At 39.0% G+C, this 21,585-nt stretch overlaps 1 protein-coding gene across 4 annotated transcripts in view; it reads right to left on the reverse strand.

Moving 5' to 3' along the window:
- The window catches only part of OPHN1 (oligophrenin 1), a 627,727-nt gene that overhangs the window by 35,182 nt on the left and 570,960 nt on the right, over positions 1 to 21,585 (reverse strand). For all 4 annotated transcript variants that reach the window (XM_082609561.1, XM_082609562.1, XM_082609559.1 and 1 more), the window contains one exon: positions 4,163 to 4,310. In XM_082609561.1, the coding sequence (XP_082465687.1) occupies positions 4,163 to 4,310 (148 nt within the window). The remainder of the gene's footprint in view (positions 1 to 4,162; positions 4,311 to 21,585) is intronic.

Consider the following 21,585-nt stretch of genomic DNA (forward strand, 5'->3'; position numbering starts at 1 on the left):
ATATTTTTTCATTGACACTGTTGGTAACTTTTATTCTGTGGGCAACCAAAAAGAAGTAACAAGATCACAAAATATGAAGAACTGTTAATAAGTGGTATGAGTGAAACAAACTAGGGGCAGAGGCAAACAACCAAGGAGAGCCACTTTGGGTGTGGTTAAGGAGGGCCTTTTGGAGGAGGTGGCATTTATCTGAGACCTGAAGCATAAGAATGACCCAGCCATGTGAAGGTGCCGAGGGAGTGTCCAGTAAAGGGGATAGCAGGTGCAAAGGCCTGGATTATTAGGGCATGCTTGAGGTCCTGAAAGAACCTGATATACCTGGAGGATGGGGATGATGCATGTATCAGTAGTTCATTCCTATGTGTTGTTGAGTAGTACTCCATTGTATGCATATACCACAATTTTTTTGTTCATTCATCAGTTGATGAGCATTTAGGTTGCTCACAGTTTTTGGCTGATATGAAAAAAAGCTGCTATAAATACTCAAATGTAAGTCTTTGTGAAGCTGTGTTGTCATTTCTCTTGGGTACATACTTAAGAGTGGAGTTGCTGGGTTATGTGGTAGCAATTACTTGATTGCTTTTTGTTTTTTTTTTCCTGTGTATGGGTCATGCTTTCTTGTTTCTTTAGATATGTTTGTTTCTTTAGATATGCTTGTTTCTTTCTTGTTTCTTTAGATATCTCATAATTCTTTTATTGAAAGCTGGACAGTTTAAGTAATATAGCAACTCTGAAATTCAGATTCTCTCTTCTCCCCAAGGTTTGTTGTTGTTGCTGTTTATTTAGTTATTATTGTTAGTTTGTTTACTGACTTCTTCATCCATTTATGTTAAATCTGTATTCTTTGTTGAGTGTGGCCACTAAAGACACTGCTTAGTTAGCCTTGTGGTCAGCTAATGATTAGACAGAGATTGCCTAAGAACCAATATGACTCCCAGTGTTTGCAAAGGGGCTCTGTATCAGTGTTTGAGTATGCCTTGAACACTCAGCCAGGCAGTTGACAACTCTATATGGTAGTTTATTTTATTTTTATTTATTTTATTTTTTGTGGTACGCAGGCCTCTCACTGTTGTGGCCTCTCCCGTTGCGGAGCACAGGCTCCAGACGTGCAGGCTCAGTGGCCATGGCCCACGGGCCCAGCCGCTCTGTGGCATGTGGGATCCTCCCCGACTGGGGCATGAACCCGTGTCCCCTGCATCGGCAGGTGAACCCTCAACCACTGCACCACCAGGGAAGCCCAGTAGTTTATTTTTAATTTTTTGAGAAACCTACTCACAGCTTTCCATAATGACTGTACTAATTTACATTACCACCAACAGTGTACAAGAGTTCCCTTTTCTCCACATTCTTGTCAACACTTGTTATCTTTTGTCAGTTTTTTGTAATAAATATAATTTTAACGACTCCTACCCCTACATTTTATGTTATTGATGTCATCATTTATAACTGTTTAGATTGTGTATCCATTAACAAATTATTGTAGCTATAGTTATTTTTAATACTTTTGTATTTTCACTTTCATACTAGAATTACAAGTGGTTTACACATCACTATTACAGTATTAGAATATTCTGAATTGGGCTATAATATGTTTACTAATTTGTTTTATACTTTCATATGTTTTCATGTTGTTACTGTCCATTTATTTCAACTTGAATACCCTCTTTTAGCATGTCTTATTTATTTATTTAATTGAAGTACAGTTGATTTACAATGTCCTGTTATTTTCAAGAGTACAGCACAGTGATTCAGTTATATATATAGTACAGTGATTCAGTTATATATATATATATATATATATATATATATATATATATACTCTTTTTCAGATCCTTTTCCCTTATAGGTTATTATTAAAAATATTGAGTATATTTCCCTGTGTTATACAGTAGGTCCTTATTGGCTATCTATTTTATATATAGTAGTGTATATGTGTTAATTCCGACCTCCCAATTTATCCCTCACCCACTTTCCCCTTTGGTAACCATAAGTTTGTTTTCTATGTCTGTGGGTCTATTTCAGTTTTGTATATAGATTCATTTGTATCGTTTTTTGTTAGATGCCACATATAAGCGATTTCATATGATATTTGTCTTTCACTCTCTGGCTTACATCACTTAGTATGATATCTTTTAACATTTATTTTAAACCAAGTCTAGTGGTAGTCAACTCCTTCGTTTTATCTCTCCTTCATTTCTGAAGGACTGCTTTGCCCAGTATAGTATTCCTGGTTGGCAGTTTTTTTCCTTTCAGTATTTTGAATATATCAACCCATTCTCTCCTGGCCTGCAAGGTTTCTGCTGGGAAACCTGCTCACAGTATTATGGGGATTTCCTTTTATTTGACAATTTGCTTTTTTCTTGCTGCATTCAAAATTCTCTTTGTCTTGGAATTTTGAGAATTCTATAACAATGTGTCTTGGTTAAAGTCTCTTTATGTTTAACTTATTTGGGTTTCTTTGGGCTTCATGTTTCCAGATGTTCATTTCCTTCTCCAGATTTAGGAATTTTTCTGTCATTATTTCTTTAAATAAGCTTTGTGCCCCTTTCTCTTTCTGTGCTCCTTCTGAGACTCCCATATGTGTATATTGGTTTGTATACGGTGTCCCATATGTCTCTTAGGTTTTCTTCACTTTTACAATCTTTTTTCTTTCTGTTCCTCTGACTGGATAATTTTAAGTGACCTGTCTGACTGCACTGATTCTTTCTTCTGCTTGTTTGAGTTTGATGTTGAAGCTCTCTACTGAATTTTTCAATGCACTCATTGTGTTCTTAAGCTCCAGAATTTCTTTTTGGTTCTCTTCTTTTATGATTTCTATAACTTTCTTGAACTTCTCATGTATTATTTTCCTGATTTTGTTTAGTTGTCTGAGTTCTCTTGTAGCTCACTGAGCTTCTTTAAGATGATTATTTGGAATTCCTTTTCAGACAGTTCATAGATCTCCATTTCATTAGGATCAGTTCATCGTGCTTTATTTTGTTCCTTTGGTGGTGTTAAGTTTCCATGATTATTCCTGATCCTTGTGGCCTTGAGTGGGTGTTTACCTATTTGAAGAAGCAGGCACATCTTCCTGGCTTTGGCAAGGAAAGCCTTTGATCAGGCAGAACAACCAGAGATTCTGGTTAGGCCACCTGGCAGGCTCCAGAAGTGGGCTTGCTGCTGGAATCCTTGGGTAGGTTGGTCTGGTACGTCGGTCAGTAGATGGGCAAGATTTCATCCTGGATCTACAGGGGAGAGCTTGAAGCCTGGGTCCAGGGGGTAGCCTGGCACTGAGGCAGACCTGGAGGCTGGATCCACAGGAGGCTGGACTGGACGCTGAGCTGTGGTTACATCCTGGAGACTAGAGCCACAGGGGCCAGCTTGGCATGTAATGGGCCTGGATTCTGGGTCTTCAGGGGCAGGCCTGGAGCCTGGGGCTGCAGAGAATGGCATAGTGCTGGGGCAGGTCTGGAGCATGGGTTGGTGGAGGCTGGCCTGGAGTCTGGAAAAATGGGAGATGGGTTGGTGCTGGGGTTTATTGGGGTGGGTCTGTTGCTGGGGTCCAAGGTAAAGTTGGGTGCTCATCTCACTCTCCTTCCTCCATGTGGAGGGGATTTCTCCCTGAACTACACTGTGTGAGCTTGGGGAAAAGGTGACGTGGGTAATATGAAAATGTCCTTTCTAGCATCTGCATTGTACCTTTTCTTATTTCTGTACTCAACCCAGGTGCTCTGACCTCTCATCTGGATTCCATAGCTTTCATGAAGGGGTTTTCATGCATGGATGGTTGTTTGAATTCATATTACTGTGAAGGGACAAGCACTAGAAACTCCCATTCAGCCATCAGTTCTCTATTTGTATTTAAAATCTCAGAACATTCAGAAAACACATTGCTCACCCATCTCAATGTACTGTGGTACAGATCTAAGAACACCTTGTATCCTTCACTGGTCTGCTAAGGGAAAATGGTAGCTGATTTTACAGGTTCATCTCTGTCCTATCCACTGCCAAAAGAATAATTCACTCTCTGAGTACAAATTTTACAAACCTTGGCTTGCCTGGCCCAGGACCCAGAAAACGTCTAACTTTTCAGAAAAGATGGTTATGCCTCCATGTCTTCCTTTCAATAGCCTCTTTGTCTCCAATCACTATTAAGAAGCTAAGGGTAAACTTCAGTACTGACCTTCACTTTCATCCAGGGAAGAAGTATAGAAAACTGTCCTTTCCCTCAGCAAGCGCTTCGAAATTGTGATTGGTTTGTGCCTTCTTGCTGTCACTCGAGGTGGAGGAACTGGAGGTGCAGTACTTTCCTCAGGTGGACCTGAATAAATCTGTAGAGGGGGAATATTTCCAGAAAATAATTAGAAAGATCAACTTTTTATATCCCTAATGCTAACTACCAGTTGATGCCCATCAGCATTACACCTAAATTCTGCCATAGCAATTCTAATATGATTAAAGGAATTGTGGGGATTTTCTTAATCACTCTAGCTACCAGCAAGTGTTTAGAGATCTCCTATCACGTTTGAGGTGCAGGACCTGGTACTTCTCAGTGTGGAGGAAAGAATGCAGACAAAAACTGCAACATCAGGAGAGCACCCTTCTATTTATTAGATGGGATGCTGCCCAATACATGGATCATTGAATAAAACAAATTAGACCATTACTTTAAAAAACCTGCAACATCAGTCCTGGATTTCCCACTTACTGCCTGGGAAACTGTAAAAAAGTCACTATTTCCGCCAACAAAACCCATATAAAGGTCATCTCATATCTCTGAGCCTTAGCTTTCTCATCTGTAAATTGGGGGGAACACCACCTATCACAGGGTGTGGTGAGTGAGAATCAAGTGAAAAGGATAGTCAAGGTACATTGTATGGGTATTGGTGAGGTGTGAAGAATGATAAAAAACACCCATATGCATTCAATATTTCTGAAAAGATACCCCCCACCAAAAACAAAAACAAAAAACACCTGGTTGCATTGTTTGTCCCAAGACAGGACTAATGAGTGGCTAAGGGAAGGATGGAGGAAACTTATTTTTCACCCCTATATCACTTTGATATTTAAAAATTTCATACCATGTATGCATTAGTTATTCAAAAAAGACAGGGCAAAAACGAAGTGCCCTGGAAGATATAAAATGTGCTGGATAAGTGAGGGAGGAGCTGTGATTAGAATTTGTATATAATGTCTCATATGTACTTAAGATCTTCCTGTCCCTGGGGAGAATGACCTTTTGGGCAGAGTGAAAATATTTGGGGAAGACACACATATGTGGTGATGGAGGAAGGGTACCAGTGTCCATTGCAATAATGAAACCAACCCCAATGATTAGTGCAAAGAGAAATGTCACAGCCCAATATTCTATCAGGCAAGAGTCAACATAGATTGCACAGTCACCAAACTTACATGAATGGGAACACAAGGCAAGCCTGTGTAAAAGCTGCACAATGATAGAGAACAAGGTAAGAAGAATCATAAGGCAGTATATGTCTCAATGTCTCACATTATATGGAAAAGAGAATATGACATAGTAGCAAGCAGATGAGCTTTGGGGTCATATATATTTAGGTCATATTTCTGGTTCCAACACCATTAGTAATAATATTCTAAATAGCTACCATTTTGTGAGCACCTGCTTAGGCACTATAGTAGCTATTACAAATATTCCTTGCTATTTATCAAACACACCAGGGACTTTGCACTGAGTGTTTTTTCTACCTGGAGTGCTCTTCCTCCAGATATCCATATAGCTTGCACTCTTGATTCCAGTAGGATTAACGATCAAATATACCCCTCTCAGTGAGTCTTTCCAGGCAAATGTATCAGCACTTTGACATGCTTCCCTCTACCAAGTGCTTCCTATCCCCCGTCCATATTTAACATGTTTTCTTATCGCTTTCTAACATAGTATATTGTATTCTATATTTATTTAGTTTTTTATTGTCTGTCTCTCCACTCGATTGTATACTATACTGAAATATATCATCGTGTTCACTGCTGTAACTCCAGCAACTAGAAGAGTGACTAGAATTGCTGGGCCAGAAAACAAACACATTTAAAATTCTGGTATAAAAGGCCAAAGTATCCTCTGAAAAGACCATAACAGCTACTTTCTCTTCAAGCCAAAATACGGCAAAAGAAATTAGATTTACATCTTCAGCATAAAACAATTAAAAAACTAGAAAAAATGTAACAATGATTCTGAAGGCATTTGAAATCTGGCAATTAAGGACAGTGATCCATGAGAAACAGGAAAAGCAAATGAGGTGAGGTGAGCCCCATGACTGTTCCATGTTAGAGCCTGGAAAGATTCTTTGGGCAATAATACAGGAAGAAGAACCCAGAGCAGCCCAGCAGTCTCCATTAGCTGAAGACACTGTGTTGCAAGTATGAGGAGGACAAGGAAGAGAGAGTTTTCAGGGCAGGGTACCAGAAAGTAGATACCTGCACAGAGAGCTCTGAAGACTTACAGGGCTACACTTTAAGAATTTAGCTGCATAAAATCAATCAATGTGATAAACCATACTAGCAAATTGAAGGAGAAAAACAATATGATCATCTCAAAAGATGCAGAAAAAGCTTTCAACAAAATGCAACACCCATTTATGATAAAAACCCTCCAAAAAGTAGGCATAGAGAGAACTTACCTCAATATAATAAAGGCCATATATGACAAAACCACAGCCAACATCGTCCTCAATGGTGAAAAACTGAAAACATTTCCGCTAAGATCAAGAACAAGACAACGTTGCCCACTCTCACCACTATTATTCAAAATAGTTTTGGAAGTTTTAGCCACAGCAATCAGAGAAGAAAAAGAAATAAAAGGAATCCAAATCGGAAAAGAAGATGTAAAGCTGTCACAGTTTGCAGATGACATGACACTATACATAGAGAATCCTAAAGATGCCACCAGAAACTACTAGAGCTAATCAATGAATTTGGTAAAGTAGCAGCATACAAAATTAATGCACAGAAATCTCTTGCATTCCTATATACTAATGATGAAAAATCTGAAATAGAAATTAAGGAAACACTCCCATTAACCACTGCAACAAAAAGAATAAAATACCTAGGTAGGAATAAACCTACCTATGGAGACAAAAGACCTGTATCCAGAAAACTATAAGACATTGATGAAAGAAATTAAAGATGATAAAACAGATGGAGAGATATTCCATGTTCTTGGACTGGAAGAATCAACATTGTGAAAATGACTACACTATCCAAAGCAATCTAGAGATTCAATGCAATCCCTATCAAAATACCAATGGCATTTTTTACAGAACTAGAACAAAAAAATTAACAATTTGTATGGAAACACAATAGCCAAAGCAATCTTGAGAAAGAAAAACGGAGCTGGAGGAATCAGGCTCCCGGACTTCAGACTACAATACAAAGCTACAGTAATCAAGACAATAGAGTACTGGCACAAAAACAGAAATATAGATCAATGGAACAGGATAGAAAGCCCAGAGATAAACCCACGTACCTATGGTCACCTTATTTTTGATAAAGGAGGAAAGAATATACAATGGAGAAAAGACACCCTCTTCAGTAAGTGGTGCTGGGAAAACTGGACAGCTACATGCAGAAGAATGAAATTAGAACACCATACACAAAAATAAACTCAAAATGGACTAAACACCTAAACGTAAGGCCAGACACTCTAAAACTCTTAGAGGAAAACATAGGCAGAGCACTCTTTGACATAAATCACAGCAAGATCTTTTTTGACCCACCGCCTAGAGAAACGGAAATAAAAACAAAAATAAACAAATGGGACCTAATGAAACTTAAAAGCTTTTGCACAGCAAAGGAAACCATAAAAATGATGAAAAGACAACCCTCAGAATGGGAGAAAATATTTGCAAATGAAGCAACTGACAGAGTATTAATCTCCAAAATATACAAGCAGCTCATGCAGCTCAATATCAAAAAAACAAACAACCCAATCTAAAAATGGGCAGAAGACCTAAATAGACATTTCTCCAAAGAAGATATACAGATTGCCAACAAACACATGAAAGGATGCTCAACATCGCTAATCATTAGTGAAATGCAAATCAAAACTACAATGAGGTATCACCTCACACCAGTCAGAATGGGCATCATCAAACAATCTATAAACAATAAATGCTGGAGAGGGTGTGGAGAAAATGGAACCCTCTGCACTGTTGGTGGGAATGTAAATTGATACAGCCACTATGGAGAACAGTATGGAGGTTCCTTAAAAAACTTAAAATAGAACTACCTTATGACCCAGCAAACACACTACTGGGCATATTATACCCTGAGAAAACCATAATTCAAAAAGAGTCATCGGGCTTCCCTGGTGGCGCAGTGATTGGGAGTCCGCCTGCCGATGCATGGGGCGTGGGTTCGTGCCCCGGTCTGGGAGGATCCCTCGTGCCATGGAGCGGCTGGGCCCGTGGGCCATGGCTGCTGGGCCTGCGCCTCCAGAGCCTATGCTCCACAATGGGAGAGGTCACGGCAGTGAGAGGCCCATGTACCACAAAAAGAAAAAAAAAAAGAGTCATGTACCACAATGTTCATTGCAGCTCTATTTACAATAGCCAGGACATGGAAGCAACCTAAGTGTCCATCAACAGGTGAATGGATAAAGAAGAAGTGGCACATATATACAATGGAATATTCCTCAGTCTTAAAAAGAAATGAAATTGAGTTATTTGTAGTGAGGTGGATGCACCTAGAGTCTGTCATACAGAGTGAAGTAAGTCAGAAAGAGAAAAACAAATACCATATGCTAACACATATATATGGAATCTAAAAAAAAAAGTTCTGAAGAACCTTGGGGCAGGACAGGAATAAATATTCAGATATAGAGAATGGATTTGAGGACATGGGGAGGGGGAAGGGTAACCTGGGACGAAGTGAGAGAGTGGCATGGACCTATATACACTACCAAATGTAAAATAGATTGCTAGTGGGAAGCAGCTGCACAGGACAGGGAGATCAGCTCGGTGCTTTGTGACCACTTAGAGGGGTGGGATAGGGAGGGTGGGAGGATGACACAAGAGGGAGGAGATATGGTGATGTATGTATATGTATAGCTGATTCACTTTGTTCTAAAGCAGAAACTAACACACCATTGTAAAGCAATTATCCTCCAATAAAGATGCTAAAAAAAAAAAACGAATTTAGCTGCCTACTAATCAATACCTATGTGTGAGGCAAGAATCACATGAAAGAATTAGAGGAAGCAATTACCTAAGATCACACAGTGGCTGGAAGAATTCCTGTTCTCACCAGCCACAGTGGATTATTAAATTATTCATAGGGCACTGAGTACAGTACACAGAAAAATTTTGCCCCATTAATGAAGAAAAATTAACCCTACACTAAATCCTACTCATTTTCTGCCTAAAAAAGCCTAAGGGAAATACTTGAAAGCATCAAGCTGTTCTTGGGTAACTTACCTGCACCCCAGAAACAAGCTCAAGAACATTATTTATAGCAATAAAAAATGGCCATCATACAAGAAGGTAAAATTAACAATGTCTTGCATCCAATAAAGAATTATCAGAAATTCATAGCCCTTTCTAATTTTGATGTGTTTTATTTCTGTTTCTTGCTCAATTGCTCTGGCTAGGATTCCAGTACTGTGTTGAATAGGAGTGGTCACAATGAGCATCCTTATCTTGTTCCTGATCTTAGAAGGACAGCTGTCCACCTTTGGCCATCAAGTATGATGTTAGCTGTGGGCTTTTCCTATATGGTCTTGGTAATGTTGAAGTTTGTTCTTTCCATAACCAACTTGCTGAGAGTGTTTGTCATGAAAGGATGTTGAATTTTGACAAATGCATTTTCTGCATATATTGAGATTTTTATTTTCCATTCTATTAATGTATCACATTTTTGGATTTGCATATGTTGAAACATCCTTGCATCCCAGGGGTAAATTCCACTTGATTATAGTCTATGACTCTTTTAAAGTGCTGTTAATTAAGTATGCTAGTATTTTGTGGAGAATTTATGCTTCTATATTCATCAGGTATATTGGCCTATGGCTTATAGTTTTCTTTCTTTCCTCCTCCTCCTCCTCCTTTTTTTTTTTTTGAGTCCTTATCTGGCTTTGGCATCAGGGTAATGTTGGCCTCATAAAATGAGTTTGGGAGTGTTCCTTTCCTTTCAAATTTTTTGAATTGAGAATAATTGGCATTAATTCTTATTTTAATGTTTGGTAGAATTCACCAATGAAACAATCTGGACCTGAGCTTTTCTTTTTTGGCAGACTCCTGAATACTGATTCAATCTCCTCACTCACTATTAGTCTGTTCAGATTTTCTATTTCTTCATGTTCAGTCTTGGTAGCTTGTATATTTCTAGGAATTTATCCATTTTTCTAGGTTTTCCAATTTGTTGACATATGATTATTCATAGTAGTCTCTTATTATCCTTTGTATTTCTGCCGTGTATCCCTTTTCATTTCTGATTTTATACATTTGCATCTTCTCTATTTATTAGCCCAGCTAAAGGTTTTCAGTTTTATTTATCTTTTTAAAAACTCAACTTAGTTTCATTTATCTTTCTATTGTTTATCTGGTCTCTATTTCACTTATTTCACTTATTTCTGCTCTGATTTTTTTAAATCCTTCCTTCTGCAAACCTTGGGCTGAGTTTGTTCTTTTTGCAGTTTCTTGAGGTATTAAATTAGAACGTTTATTTGTGATCTTTGTCTAATGTAAATTTTATCACTGTAAAATTCCCCTCTTAGAACTGCCTTTTCTGCATCCCATAAGTTTTGATTGGTTTTCTATTGTCTTGTCTTTCAAGATAGTTTTTGACCTCCCTTTTGGTTTCTTGCTTGACCCATTGGTTGTTCAGAAGTGTGTTGTTTCCCACATATTTGTAAATTTTCCAGTTTTCTTCCTATAATTGATTTCTAGTTTCATGTCATTGTGATCAGAAAAATACTAGGTACAATTTCAATCTTCTTACATTTGCTTACATTTATTTTATGACCTAACTTATTATCTATCCTAGAGAAAGTTCCATGTGCACTTGAGAAGAATGAGTTTATATTAGAGTTACATAATTAACACACCATTATATCGCAGTATTAGAGTATTCTGTATTTCACTATATACTTACCTCTGCCAGTAGGTTTTATACTTTTTATATATTTTTGCTTTACTAATTAGTGTCCTTTCAATTCAGCTTGAAGAACTCCTTTCAGTATTCTTGAAAGGCAGGTCTAGTGTTGATAAACTCCCTCAGCTTTTGTTTGTTTGGTAAAGTCTTTATCTCTCCTTCATTTCTGAAAGATGACTTTGCCATGTAAAATATTCATGGTTGGAAGGTTTGTTTTTTTTTCAGCATTTTGCATATATCATCCAACTCTCTCCTGACCTGCAAGTTGTCTGCTGAGGAATCTACTGATAGCCTTATAATGGTTCCTTCATATGTGAGGGGTTTTTTTCCCCTCTGGCTGCTTTTAAAATTTTCTGTCTTTGATTTTAGACTGTTTCATCATAATGTGTCTTGGAGAAGACTGTTTTGGGTTGACATTATGAGATAGTTAGCTTCATAAGTGTATCCCTAGATTTAAGAAGTTCTCAGCCATTATTCCTTTAAATAAGCTTTCTTCCATTCTTCTCCTTCTCGGACTTCTGGGACTCCAATAATGCATAGATTCTTTCTTTTAATGGACCCCATAATTCACATAGACTCTCTCCACTCTTTTTCATTCTCTTTTCTTTTTGCTCCTCTGAATGGATGATCTCAAATGACTCTTCTAATTCACTAATTCTTTCTTTTATTTGGTAGAGTGTGATATTGAAGCTCTCTATTGAATTCTTCAGTCCAATCACAGATTTTGAACTCTAGGATTTCTGGTTTTTTTTAAATGGTTTCTGTTCATTTGTTGAACTTCTCATTTTGTTCATGCATTGCTTTCCTAATTTTGTTTACTTGTTTATCTTGTTTTCGTATAGTCCATTGAATTTCTTTTTTTTAATGAAAGTATAATTGATTTACAATATTATATTATTTTCAGGTATACAACATAGTGATTCAGTATTTTTACATATTATACTCCATTTAAAGTTATTATAAAATATTGGCTATATTCCATGTGCTATACAATATATCCTTGTAGCTTATTTATTTTATATATAGTATACATACATAGGGCACTGAGTACAGTACACAGAAAAATTTTGCCCCATTTTGCCTCTTAATCACCTACCCCTATATTGCTCCTCCCCGTTTCCCTCACCCCACTGATAACCATTAGTTTGTTCTCTATATCTGTGAGTGTTTCTGTTTTGTTATATTTTATTCAATTGTTTTATTTTTTAGATTCCACATATAAGTGATAACATACACCATTTGTCTTTGTCTGACTTATTTCACTTAGCATAATACCCTCTAAATCTATCCATGTTGTTGCAAATGGCAAATTTTCAGTCGTTTTTATGGCTAATAGTCCATTGTGTGTATATATATATATATATACAGCCAGTTTATTCATTCACCTATTGATGGACACTTAGTTTGCTTCCATATCTTGGTTATTGTAAATAATGCTGTGAAGAACATTGGGGTGCATGTATCTTTTCAAATTAATGTTTTCATTTTCTTCAGATATATACCCAGGAGTGGAATTGCTGGATCATATGGTAGTCCTATTTTTAGTTTTATAAGAAACATCCATACTGCCTTCTATATTGGCTGCACCAGTTTACATTCCCACCAACAATGTACAAGGGTTCTCTTTTCTCCACATTCTCATCCTGAGATTCTGGGTGGGCCATATGGTGGTGTCCAGCAGGAGACTTACTGCTTGAGTTCTTGGGCAGGCAGGTCTGGCACCTTGATCAGCAGGCAGGCAGGCCTGGTGTTTGGATCCAAGGGTATGGATGTGGGGCTTGGATTTACTGAGGTAGGTCTGACACTTGAGTCTGCAGTGATGGGCCTGTGATCTGGGTTCATGTGGATGAATCTGGATCTGGGTCCATGGGGGCTGACCAGGCTCATGGGATCACTGGGGTGGGCCTACCATCTGGGTCCATGGGGACTATTCTGGTGCCAGATGGGCCAGGAGGCTGATTTCATAGGGACTGGGCTAAAACCTAGGGCGATGGGGGCTGGCCTGCCCTTTGGGCAAACCTGGAGCCTAGCGCCATAGAAGGTGGCCTGTAATCTGGGGTCTCAAGGGCCAGCCTGGAGATTAAGTCTATGGAGGTCAGCCTGTTGCTAGTTCAGGCCAGGAGTCTGGTTCTCTGGGAGCCAGCCTATAAGCTGAGGCCACAGGTGCTTGCCTGGCACTGAGGTGGGACAGAAGCCTGTGTCGACAGGAGCCTGCCTGACCCTAAGCCATAGGGGCAATCCTGGCATTGAGATAGGCTGGGAGCCTTGGTCTATGTGAGCTGGTCTAGAGGCTAGGTCTATGGGGGCTGACCCATTCTGGAATGGACCAGGAAACTGCATTCATAGGAACTCACCAGTAGCCTGGTGACATCAGAGCTGGCTGACAATGGGGTGGTCCAGGAGCCTGGGTTTGTGGGAGCCCACTTGTTGCCTCATGCCTCGGGAGCTGCCTGGGGATATAGGTGCTGGGTGATGTTGGGTGTTTCGGGAGCTTGGGTTTGCAGGAACCTGCTGGGAGCCTGGTGCTACAAGAGCTGTCTGAGACTGTGGGCACTGCCTGGGGCCACAGAAGCTGGTGGATAACTGGGTGGGCTAGGGTCCTGGGTTTTCAGGAGCCCACTGGAAGCCTGGGGCCATGGGAGACACGTAAGTCTGAAGTAGTAGGTCTGATGCTGGGGCCAGCCAGTACTGGGGTTAACAGTGAAATCAGATGCTCACTTCACTCTCCTCTCCCATGAGGAGTGTGTCTCTCCACAATGGGCTGCTGGAGCTTGGGAGAAGGGTGAAAGACAGGTGACTCTATCTTTCTTCCTCATTGTTTTTCTTATTTCTGTGCTTCACCAGGTATTGTAATCCCTCACCTGGATTCCTTAGCTATTGTGAAGATATTTTTGTGTGCAGATAGTTGTTCAAATTGTTATTTTGTGAAGGGGAGCTGTGCTAGAAATTCCTACACTGCCATGTTGTTGATGTTATTCCACAATCCCCCAGCCTTCACTTCTTTGTATCTCATTTGCTGTTCAACCTGGTCTCTGTCTACATTGTTCTTCTGTAACTGTTTTTGTAACAATCACCACTAACCTCCTAATTCCCAAATCTATGGGCATTTTTCAATCCTTATTTTTACTTTGCTGCAGCACTTGATACAAGCTGACATTCCTGATCTAAGAATGCTTTATTGTTTACCTTTCTTTTTTTTAAAGGGAGAACTGAGTGATTTTATTTTTAAATACTTGTCATTTGGAAAAAATACAGGAATAATAAAATTTTTGAGCTAACGTTCATGCTGTGTCTAAATCATATCTGAATAAAATGATGTGTTAAATTGTGTTAGTTAGTTCTCCCTTCTTCCAGGTGAGAAGGGAGAACTAACTGGGTGATTTTCTTTTTATTTATTTATTTTTAAAACATCTTTATTGGAGTATTATTGCTTTACAAGGGTGTGTTAATTTCTGCTGTATAACAAAGTGAATCAGCTATACATATACATACATCCCCATATCTCCTCCCTCTTGCATCTCCCTCCCACACTCCCTATCCCACCCCTCTAGGTGGACACAAAGCAACAAGTTGATCTCCCTGTACTATGTGGCTGCTTCCCACTAATTATCTATTTTACATTTGGTAGTGTATATATGTCCATGCCACTCTCTCACTTCATCCCAGCTTACCCTTCCCCCTCCCTGTGTCCTCAAGTCCATTCTTCATGTCTGTGTCTTTATTCCTGTCCTGCCCCTAGGTTCTTTAGAACCTTTTTTTTTTAGATTCCATATATATGTGTTAGCATATGGTATTTGTTTTTCTCTTTCTGACTTACTTCACTCTGTATGACAGTCTCTAGTTCCATCCACCTTGCTACAAATAACTCAATTTCATTTCTTTTTATGGCTGAGTAATATTCCATTGTATATATGTACCACATCTTCTTTATCCTTGTTTACCTTTCTGAATAACTATATTTCTACATCTCTGAACACTGCCCAGTCTCTTTTACTGGCTCTTCCTAAATGTTGATCTTCCCCAGTATTGTATTCTCAGTCCTCTAATGATCTCACTAATCTAGACTCATTCTCTCTCTCAACAATTTCATGTACTCTCATGGCTTACACTATCAGTTTTCTCTAATAGTTTCTATACATATATAATTGCCTACTCAATACTGCCATCTGGATATCCCAGATGTATCTCAACCTCAATATTTCTAAAATTAAACATATTTAACTCTTTTCTTGTAACTGTTTATTTCTTAAAATAATGCTAATGTCCAAGCCAGAAATCTGGGCATTATTACCCTAGCATCCTCCCTCTCTCTCACATCCCATATCCATTAAGTCAATAAGTTCCATCAATTATACTTCCTTAATATCTCTCTAATTTGTCCTCTCTGTTCCCTGTCACTGCCTCAGTTCAGAGTCTCATTATGTCTCTCTAATATTACTACAGTGGTCTTCTAACTGTTCTCTGTGCCTCATGTCACTCTTTTCTTTAACCTGTCTACCAAAGTATCAATAACTAAACTCAAAATATAATTGTCTTACTCACCTGCTTATAATATTTTAGTGACTCCACAATATTGTTGAGACAATGTCCAAACTCTGTAGTTAGTACACAAGGTGCTCTATAATCTGGCCACTGCCTACAATCTCCAGTCTCATCTTCCATTTATTCCTACCTTCACCCTATACTATGGTATCCATTTGCCCTTCTTCTTTTTAATAATAGAACTCACTGAGTTTTAGCTGAATGCCCAAATCTACATTTCCCAGCTTCCCTTGTAGCTAGGTAAGGCCATGCACTTTAGTTTTAAACAATAAAATATAAGTGGAAGTGATGTATGCAAACTTCTGGATCATGTTTTTATAAAGAAATTGTCTGCATTCCATTGTCTCTTTTCCCCTTCTCTTTGATGAAGACCAATGGAACAGGTATGTAGGGCCCAAACATTAAGGCCAAGTGGTAAGGACAGCAGAGCTACTCCACCGATTTTCGACTGTTCACCTCTGGACTTTTACATGAAAGCAAAATGAACTTCTCTCTTATTTAAGCCACTGAATTTGCTGTGTTCTTTGTTACAGGAAGTTAGCCTGTACCTTAATTAATTCATTCCCTTTTAACTTTGGGGTCTCAACTCATTCATTAACACTGTGTGCAGCCTTAGCTGACTCCCACGACAGAGATATGTTCCACTTCCATTTGCTCCCATAGCATCTGATGTACATCTTCATCACAGTAGTTATTACACTGTACCCTGAGTGTTAGTTGCTCCAAATTCTCTGCCAGTATCATGAGCTTCCTGCCACTAGAGATTTTTGTCTCATTCATCTCTACAAGCTAGGCCCTTACTAGGACACCAGGCAAGAGGAAGCAGCTCAATGATATTTTTTAGAATGAATGGATGGATCTTGGCTGCCAGGCCCCTCAAGGCCTATTAAACAATAGAGACTTTTCTCACTTGCTTCTTCTCCAACTGGAATTGGGGAAATAGAGTATAAAATAGAGATTAAAGAGCTAGCTTTGAGTCAGAATCAGCTGTGTAGAGGCTTTGCCACTTACTACCTATGCAACCTTGGGCAAAGTACTTAAACTATATGAGCCTCAAATTTCAGACTCAGTGTGCATTTTGAAAACCTCAGTTGCAAAATAGTGAGAATAATACCATCTACCTCATAGGGTTGTTGTGATGATTGAATGAGACGATGTATGTAAAGAGCCTAGTCTGGAACATATTAAGCATTCTATAAATGGTAACTAGTGTAACCCTAAAAAGGACTTAAACTCACATTTCCTTGGAGAGAAGCAGGGAGAGAGGGAGGGAGAGGCGAGATGGAAGGGGAAGGAATTGGGGGACAGAGGGAGGTTGAGATTAAAGCAATAAGGGATGAAGTGGTTATGTGCTATGCAAATCAAAAGTTGTGGACGTGATAGCTTTTCAAGGTCTCTGCCAAATTAAATTATTTTATTTCTCTCCTCTAGTTACACCAATTATTTGCTTCTCATCGACAAACTCCTTCCTTGCAGCCTGCTCATCTTCAAGAAGCTACCCAGGCCCCAAGAAGGATAAGGGGTCACTAACTTTGGGGGTTTGTAATGAGAGCTACCAAATCCACCTGAACAGGGTACCATCTCTACAGGCTCTGTCTCCTCCAGGTAGACTGAGACATCGGTTGAGAACATTTTGAGACCAGTTCTGCAAATGTGCCCATAGGCAGTGTTCAGAGAAGATGCTCAGTAGGCTTAAAACCACAGTCTCTCTAAATGAGAAAAGACTAGAAAAACAGAGGGGATACTTCCTGTTGTGTGTCCTTCTAAAATTAAAACATGGCCTGGATAACCCTACAGTCAAAATGGGTTCCAACATCCTCCCCAAAGCTGGCCTACAGATGTAAACCTTGGAGCCAAGATTTAATGTGGAAATACTGGCAATTACTATAGTAGGAAGAATACACTTACCTCCCTCTCTGTTCTTTGGGCCCTCCAAATGCCCCACATCAGATCTCTTTTTAACCTATGTGTTACTCCTATTCCCTTCGGGAAAAGAAATGGAGTAAATATGTCCTCCTTGCTCATTCAACCTTAGCCACTTTGGCCTCTTTGCTGTTCAACATGTCAAGCACACTTCTGCCTCATGATCTTTGCACTCATTGTTTACTATTCTTGGAATTGCTCTTCCCCAAGATATCCACCATGGCTAATACCCTTACTTTATTCAGTTTTCTGCCTAAGTGTCATATTAACACCATCTTCTATAAGATATCCATCCCTTACCTTGTTTTTTCTGAAGAGCACTTATCACCACCTGACAAATATATTGACTTGTTTATCATTTGTCCCTACATGATAGAATATAAGATCCATGAAATAAGGCCTTTGTTTTATTTACAATTGTATCCCCAGTGCTAGAACTTTGCCTGGTATGTGATAAGAATTTAGTATTTATGAAACTTAATTTGTATCATCAATTCTTTGAAAAGAGGACTACAAACTAAGATATAACTAGTGGCTTGGGAATGAAAACCTGGCAAAATATCTATAGTTTCTCTTAAGAGAGGAAGAATAGATCATGGGCCCAAGATCTTTGGAGTTAATTTTGACAACCCAATTTTAATGAGGGGGAAACTTTTAGAGATGAAAAGGTGTTAAGAGAGGCCCAAGAAAAGAAACTCTGTCTGTTTTACTTAATTCTCTTTTGACTTCTTGAGTATCCATGAAAAGTATGTTCCGAGAAATGAATAACTATATACCCTCTGAAGATAGAAGAAACAAATCCTAAAGGAATAGGACAGTCATAATGTGTGGGGCTTTCTTATAGGGGTGGATGGAGCCAAATACCAGGTGGCACAGGATACAAAACTAGCTCCTCTGTATCTCATGTGATCATTGTAAAGGGGAAGTGATAGCAGTAGCAGGAGAAGGCATAAGTGGCAGGGCTATGGTATGAACTCAGATTTGTCTGATTTCAAAATTAACACTCTTTCCACTATATAACATAGAGGAAATACTTTAAGTTTAAAAAGTAATTCCTCGGGTGGAAACAGTATCAAGCCAAACTTATTTTCCCACCTTCCAAAACTCCAGAAAGAGGGCAGACTGATTTGGCTTTCTGTAGACTGGTTAAGAACACGTAGAATTTTGTGGTCTTTGAGAGTGACTTCAGGAAAAATCACAGAGGGTAGCCAGTGCAGAGTCTGGGGGCAAACCAATGATATTTTTTTCTGGGAACATGGTTAGCCCTGAGTCGATATTAGCTGAGTTGAATTCTAAAGGCCTGGGCTAAGAGAACTCAATATCCAAGGGATATTATTTCACTCGCTGGGCCTTGGCTATTGTCTGGGGTGGTCAGGAATACAACTCCTGGAAATCCTTCTTCTGAAGGTTCCTGAGGACTAAAGCTGGATGATAACGCTTGTTGTGCTTTGAGGCACAGACAGGAGAAGTATCACCTTCACTGGGAAGGCGGTTCATGAAACTCTTGCCTGAGTTTGATCACATATTAACCTCCTCCCGGTTTCTTCTCTGTCAAGTCTTTAGGTGTGAAAAAGAGAAGAAATTTAACACAACACAATCACTTTTCAATTGCCAAAAGCCATGAGATCCACAGTCATCCAAACTCTTGGAAATTTTGGCAGAACTGAGTAACCATCCAGATTCTCCCCAGATGCATCTTCAGGGCTGCAAATATCAGATTGTACAAAAAGCATCTCACCTTTCTATAAATCAAAGATATAAGACTTGGCCCCAATGAATCTCAGCTTTCCACTGAGTCTCCATTTACACTCTGGCTGAGGCTGTGTTGCACTTTCTGAGGTCTGGTTATATCAGAAAAACTATACTCTGAACTTCATTAGAAATAAAGGTGGTGATGGAGTCAAAAATAATGAGCTCTTAGCATTTGGCAGAGACCACTTTAAACATCAAGTGTGTCACTAAGTTATCTTAGAGTATGCACAGAACTTTGAAAATGTCATGTCTGTTGTTACTAAGAGCCAACATTTTTAAAAGAGCGCTGTCACCAGGCCTATCTTTGGTCTCTGCAACACGTAGACTTTAAGGTTCTTCTACATGACACATTCTAGAATCCCATCTAGTCCTACACATACAGTATACTTAAAGGAAAACTGATGTCCAAAGAGAGGAAGTGATTTGCCCAAGGCTCCAAAGCTAGTAGGTGGTAGAACTTAGACTAGAACCCAATAATTCTAATCCCCAATCTGGTGCCCTATCCCCTTAAAACACAGTACCTCCTCTATGAAACTTTTATACTCCCACTGATTATATCTAATATGTCTATAATCCATGCTCTGTCAGTCCATTCCTCTGGCCAGTTGCCTTGGGAAGAGGATACTGAGGAAAGAATGAAGTCAGATCCTGCTAAGGACACCTCCATCCGCTTGGCATAGATTTATGCTTTCTACTAAGAGTGGAATGACAGGTTTCAAGTGGAGTTTTCCTTTTAGACCTACTTAGGACAATTTCAGGCTGGAGAAGTGAAGAGTTCTGTATCATCTAACAACCATGAATTAACAATGACCTAAGGACTTCTAGAAAACATCACTTTGACTACAAAGACTTAATATATACCAGGGATTATGGAAGAACGTCACCACTAAGATAAAGTTAATCTCCTGTCAATATAATAAAGGGGTGGGAAGGCATTAGAATTTGGTGGGCAATACTATGTATAAAGTACTTGTTATATTTATCTCGTTGAATGCTCCCAACAACTGAGGTAAGCCTAATTATTAGCCCCATTTTTAAAATGAAGGAAACAAGGCTCAGGGAGGTAGACTGGCTTGTTGAAGACTACTCGGCTAGCAAAGGACGGAGCAGGGATTCAACCTCAGGGTCATCTGCTTCCAAAGCTATTTTTCCATTCTTTCTATAATATTCTCACCTGTAGGGATATTTGGAAAACCTACAGAGGTGGCCTAGACATTTTCAGGGTTATTTTTTAAAGTCTTAATCCAAAAAAGTAGCAGTGACTCAGCCATCAGTCCCAAAATCTCAGAGCAAAGAAAAAGTTCACCCGATCTCAATGCTCCTCCACTGATTCCTGGTTCCCCAAATCCCTATAGGCAGTATCACCAGACTGAGGAACTCAGTCTACTTCAAAGTACACATACCTGACCTGCTAGCACAGTGGCCCCAGTCTTAACTGTATTATCCAGACTCTGATGTTCAAAGCTGAGACTCAGAACACCCAAAGGAGAACAGCAAAGGCAAAAGTATATGGTATGAGAAAATCACTGGCCATTGAGGGGAACAGGCTATATGATTTTGGAGAGCTTTTAAAATTCTCAAACAACTCTGATTCTATATTCATTCTCTCATTCTCATTCTCTCTCTCTCTCAAGCAAATCAGAAGCCTCCAAAAATACAATAAAAAAGGGTATTTGACTTCGATATCCATAACAAATCTAATCTCTCTAGACCTCAGTTACCTCTAAGTAAAATGAGGAAATACCTCATAAAAGTTATGAGGATTCAATGAGATGTTGAAGATGTTGAACGTCAAACATTTAGCACAGTCTGTGGCACATAGCAAGCTCTAGATAAATTGTTCATTTATCTAACTATTTTTAGATAAACTATTGTTCATTGTATTGTAATTTTTGTTTCAGTGCCAGCTAGAAAGAGGAAAAGGATGGGAGAGGATATTCCTGCCTTTTGCTGAGTCTTGAGAATAATTCTTAAGTTGACAAGAATCAAAAGGATGACTCATGGGGAATGTTTCAGCTCTCTGAACATTGAGGGGTAAACCCCAGCTCACAGCTGTATCCTACACTTATCACACTATCTCATCAGGCTTGGACATGCTTATTCACTTCAAACAGGTCCTGACCTCACTTCAAAATGAAGAGAACTAGTCTTTTGGGAAGTGTGTGAAGATCTTCTTGATTTAGCTACAATTGAAAACTTAAAGCTTAAATCTGTTTTCAAAGATTCACTATGACTTATGAACATATCTGAAATTTCTCAATCTGATAA

Source organism: Mesoplodon mirus, assembly GCF_964341445.2.
Source record: "Mesoplodon mirus genome assembly, chromosome: X".
Lineage (NCBI taxonomy): Eukaryota > Metazoa > Chordata > Mammalia > Artiodactyla > Ziphiidae > Mesoplodon > Mesoplodon mirus.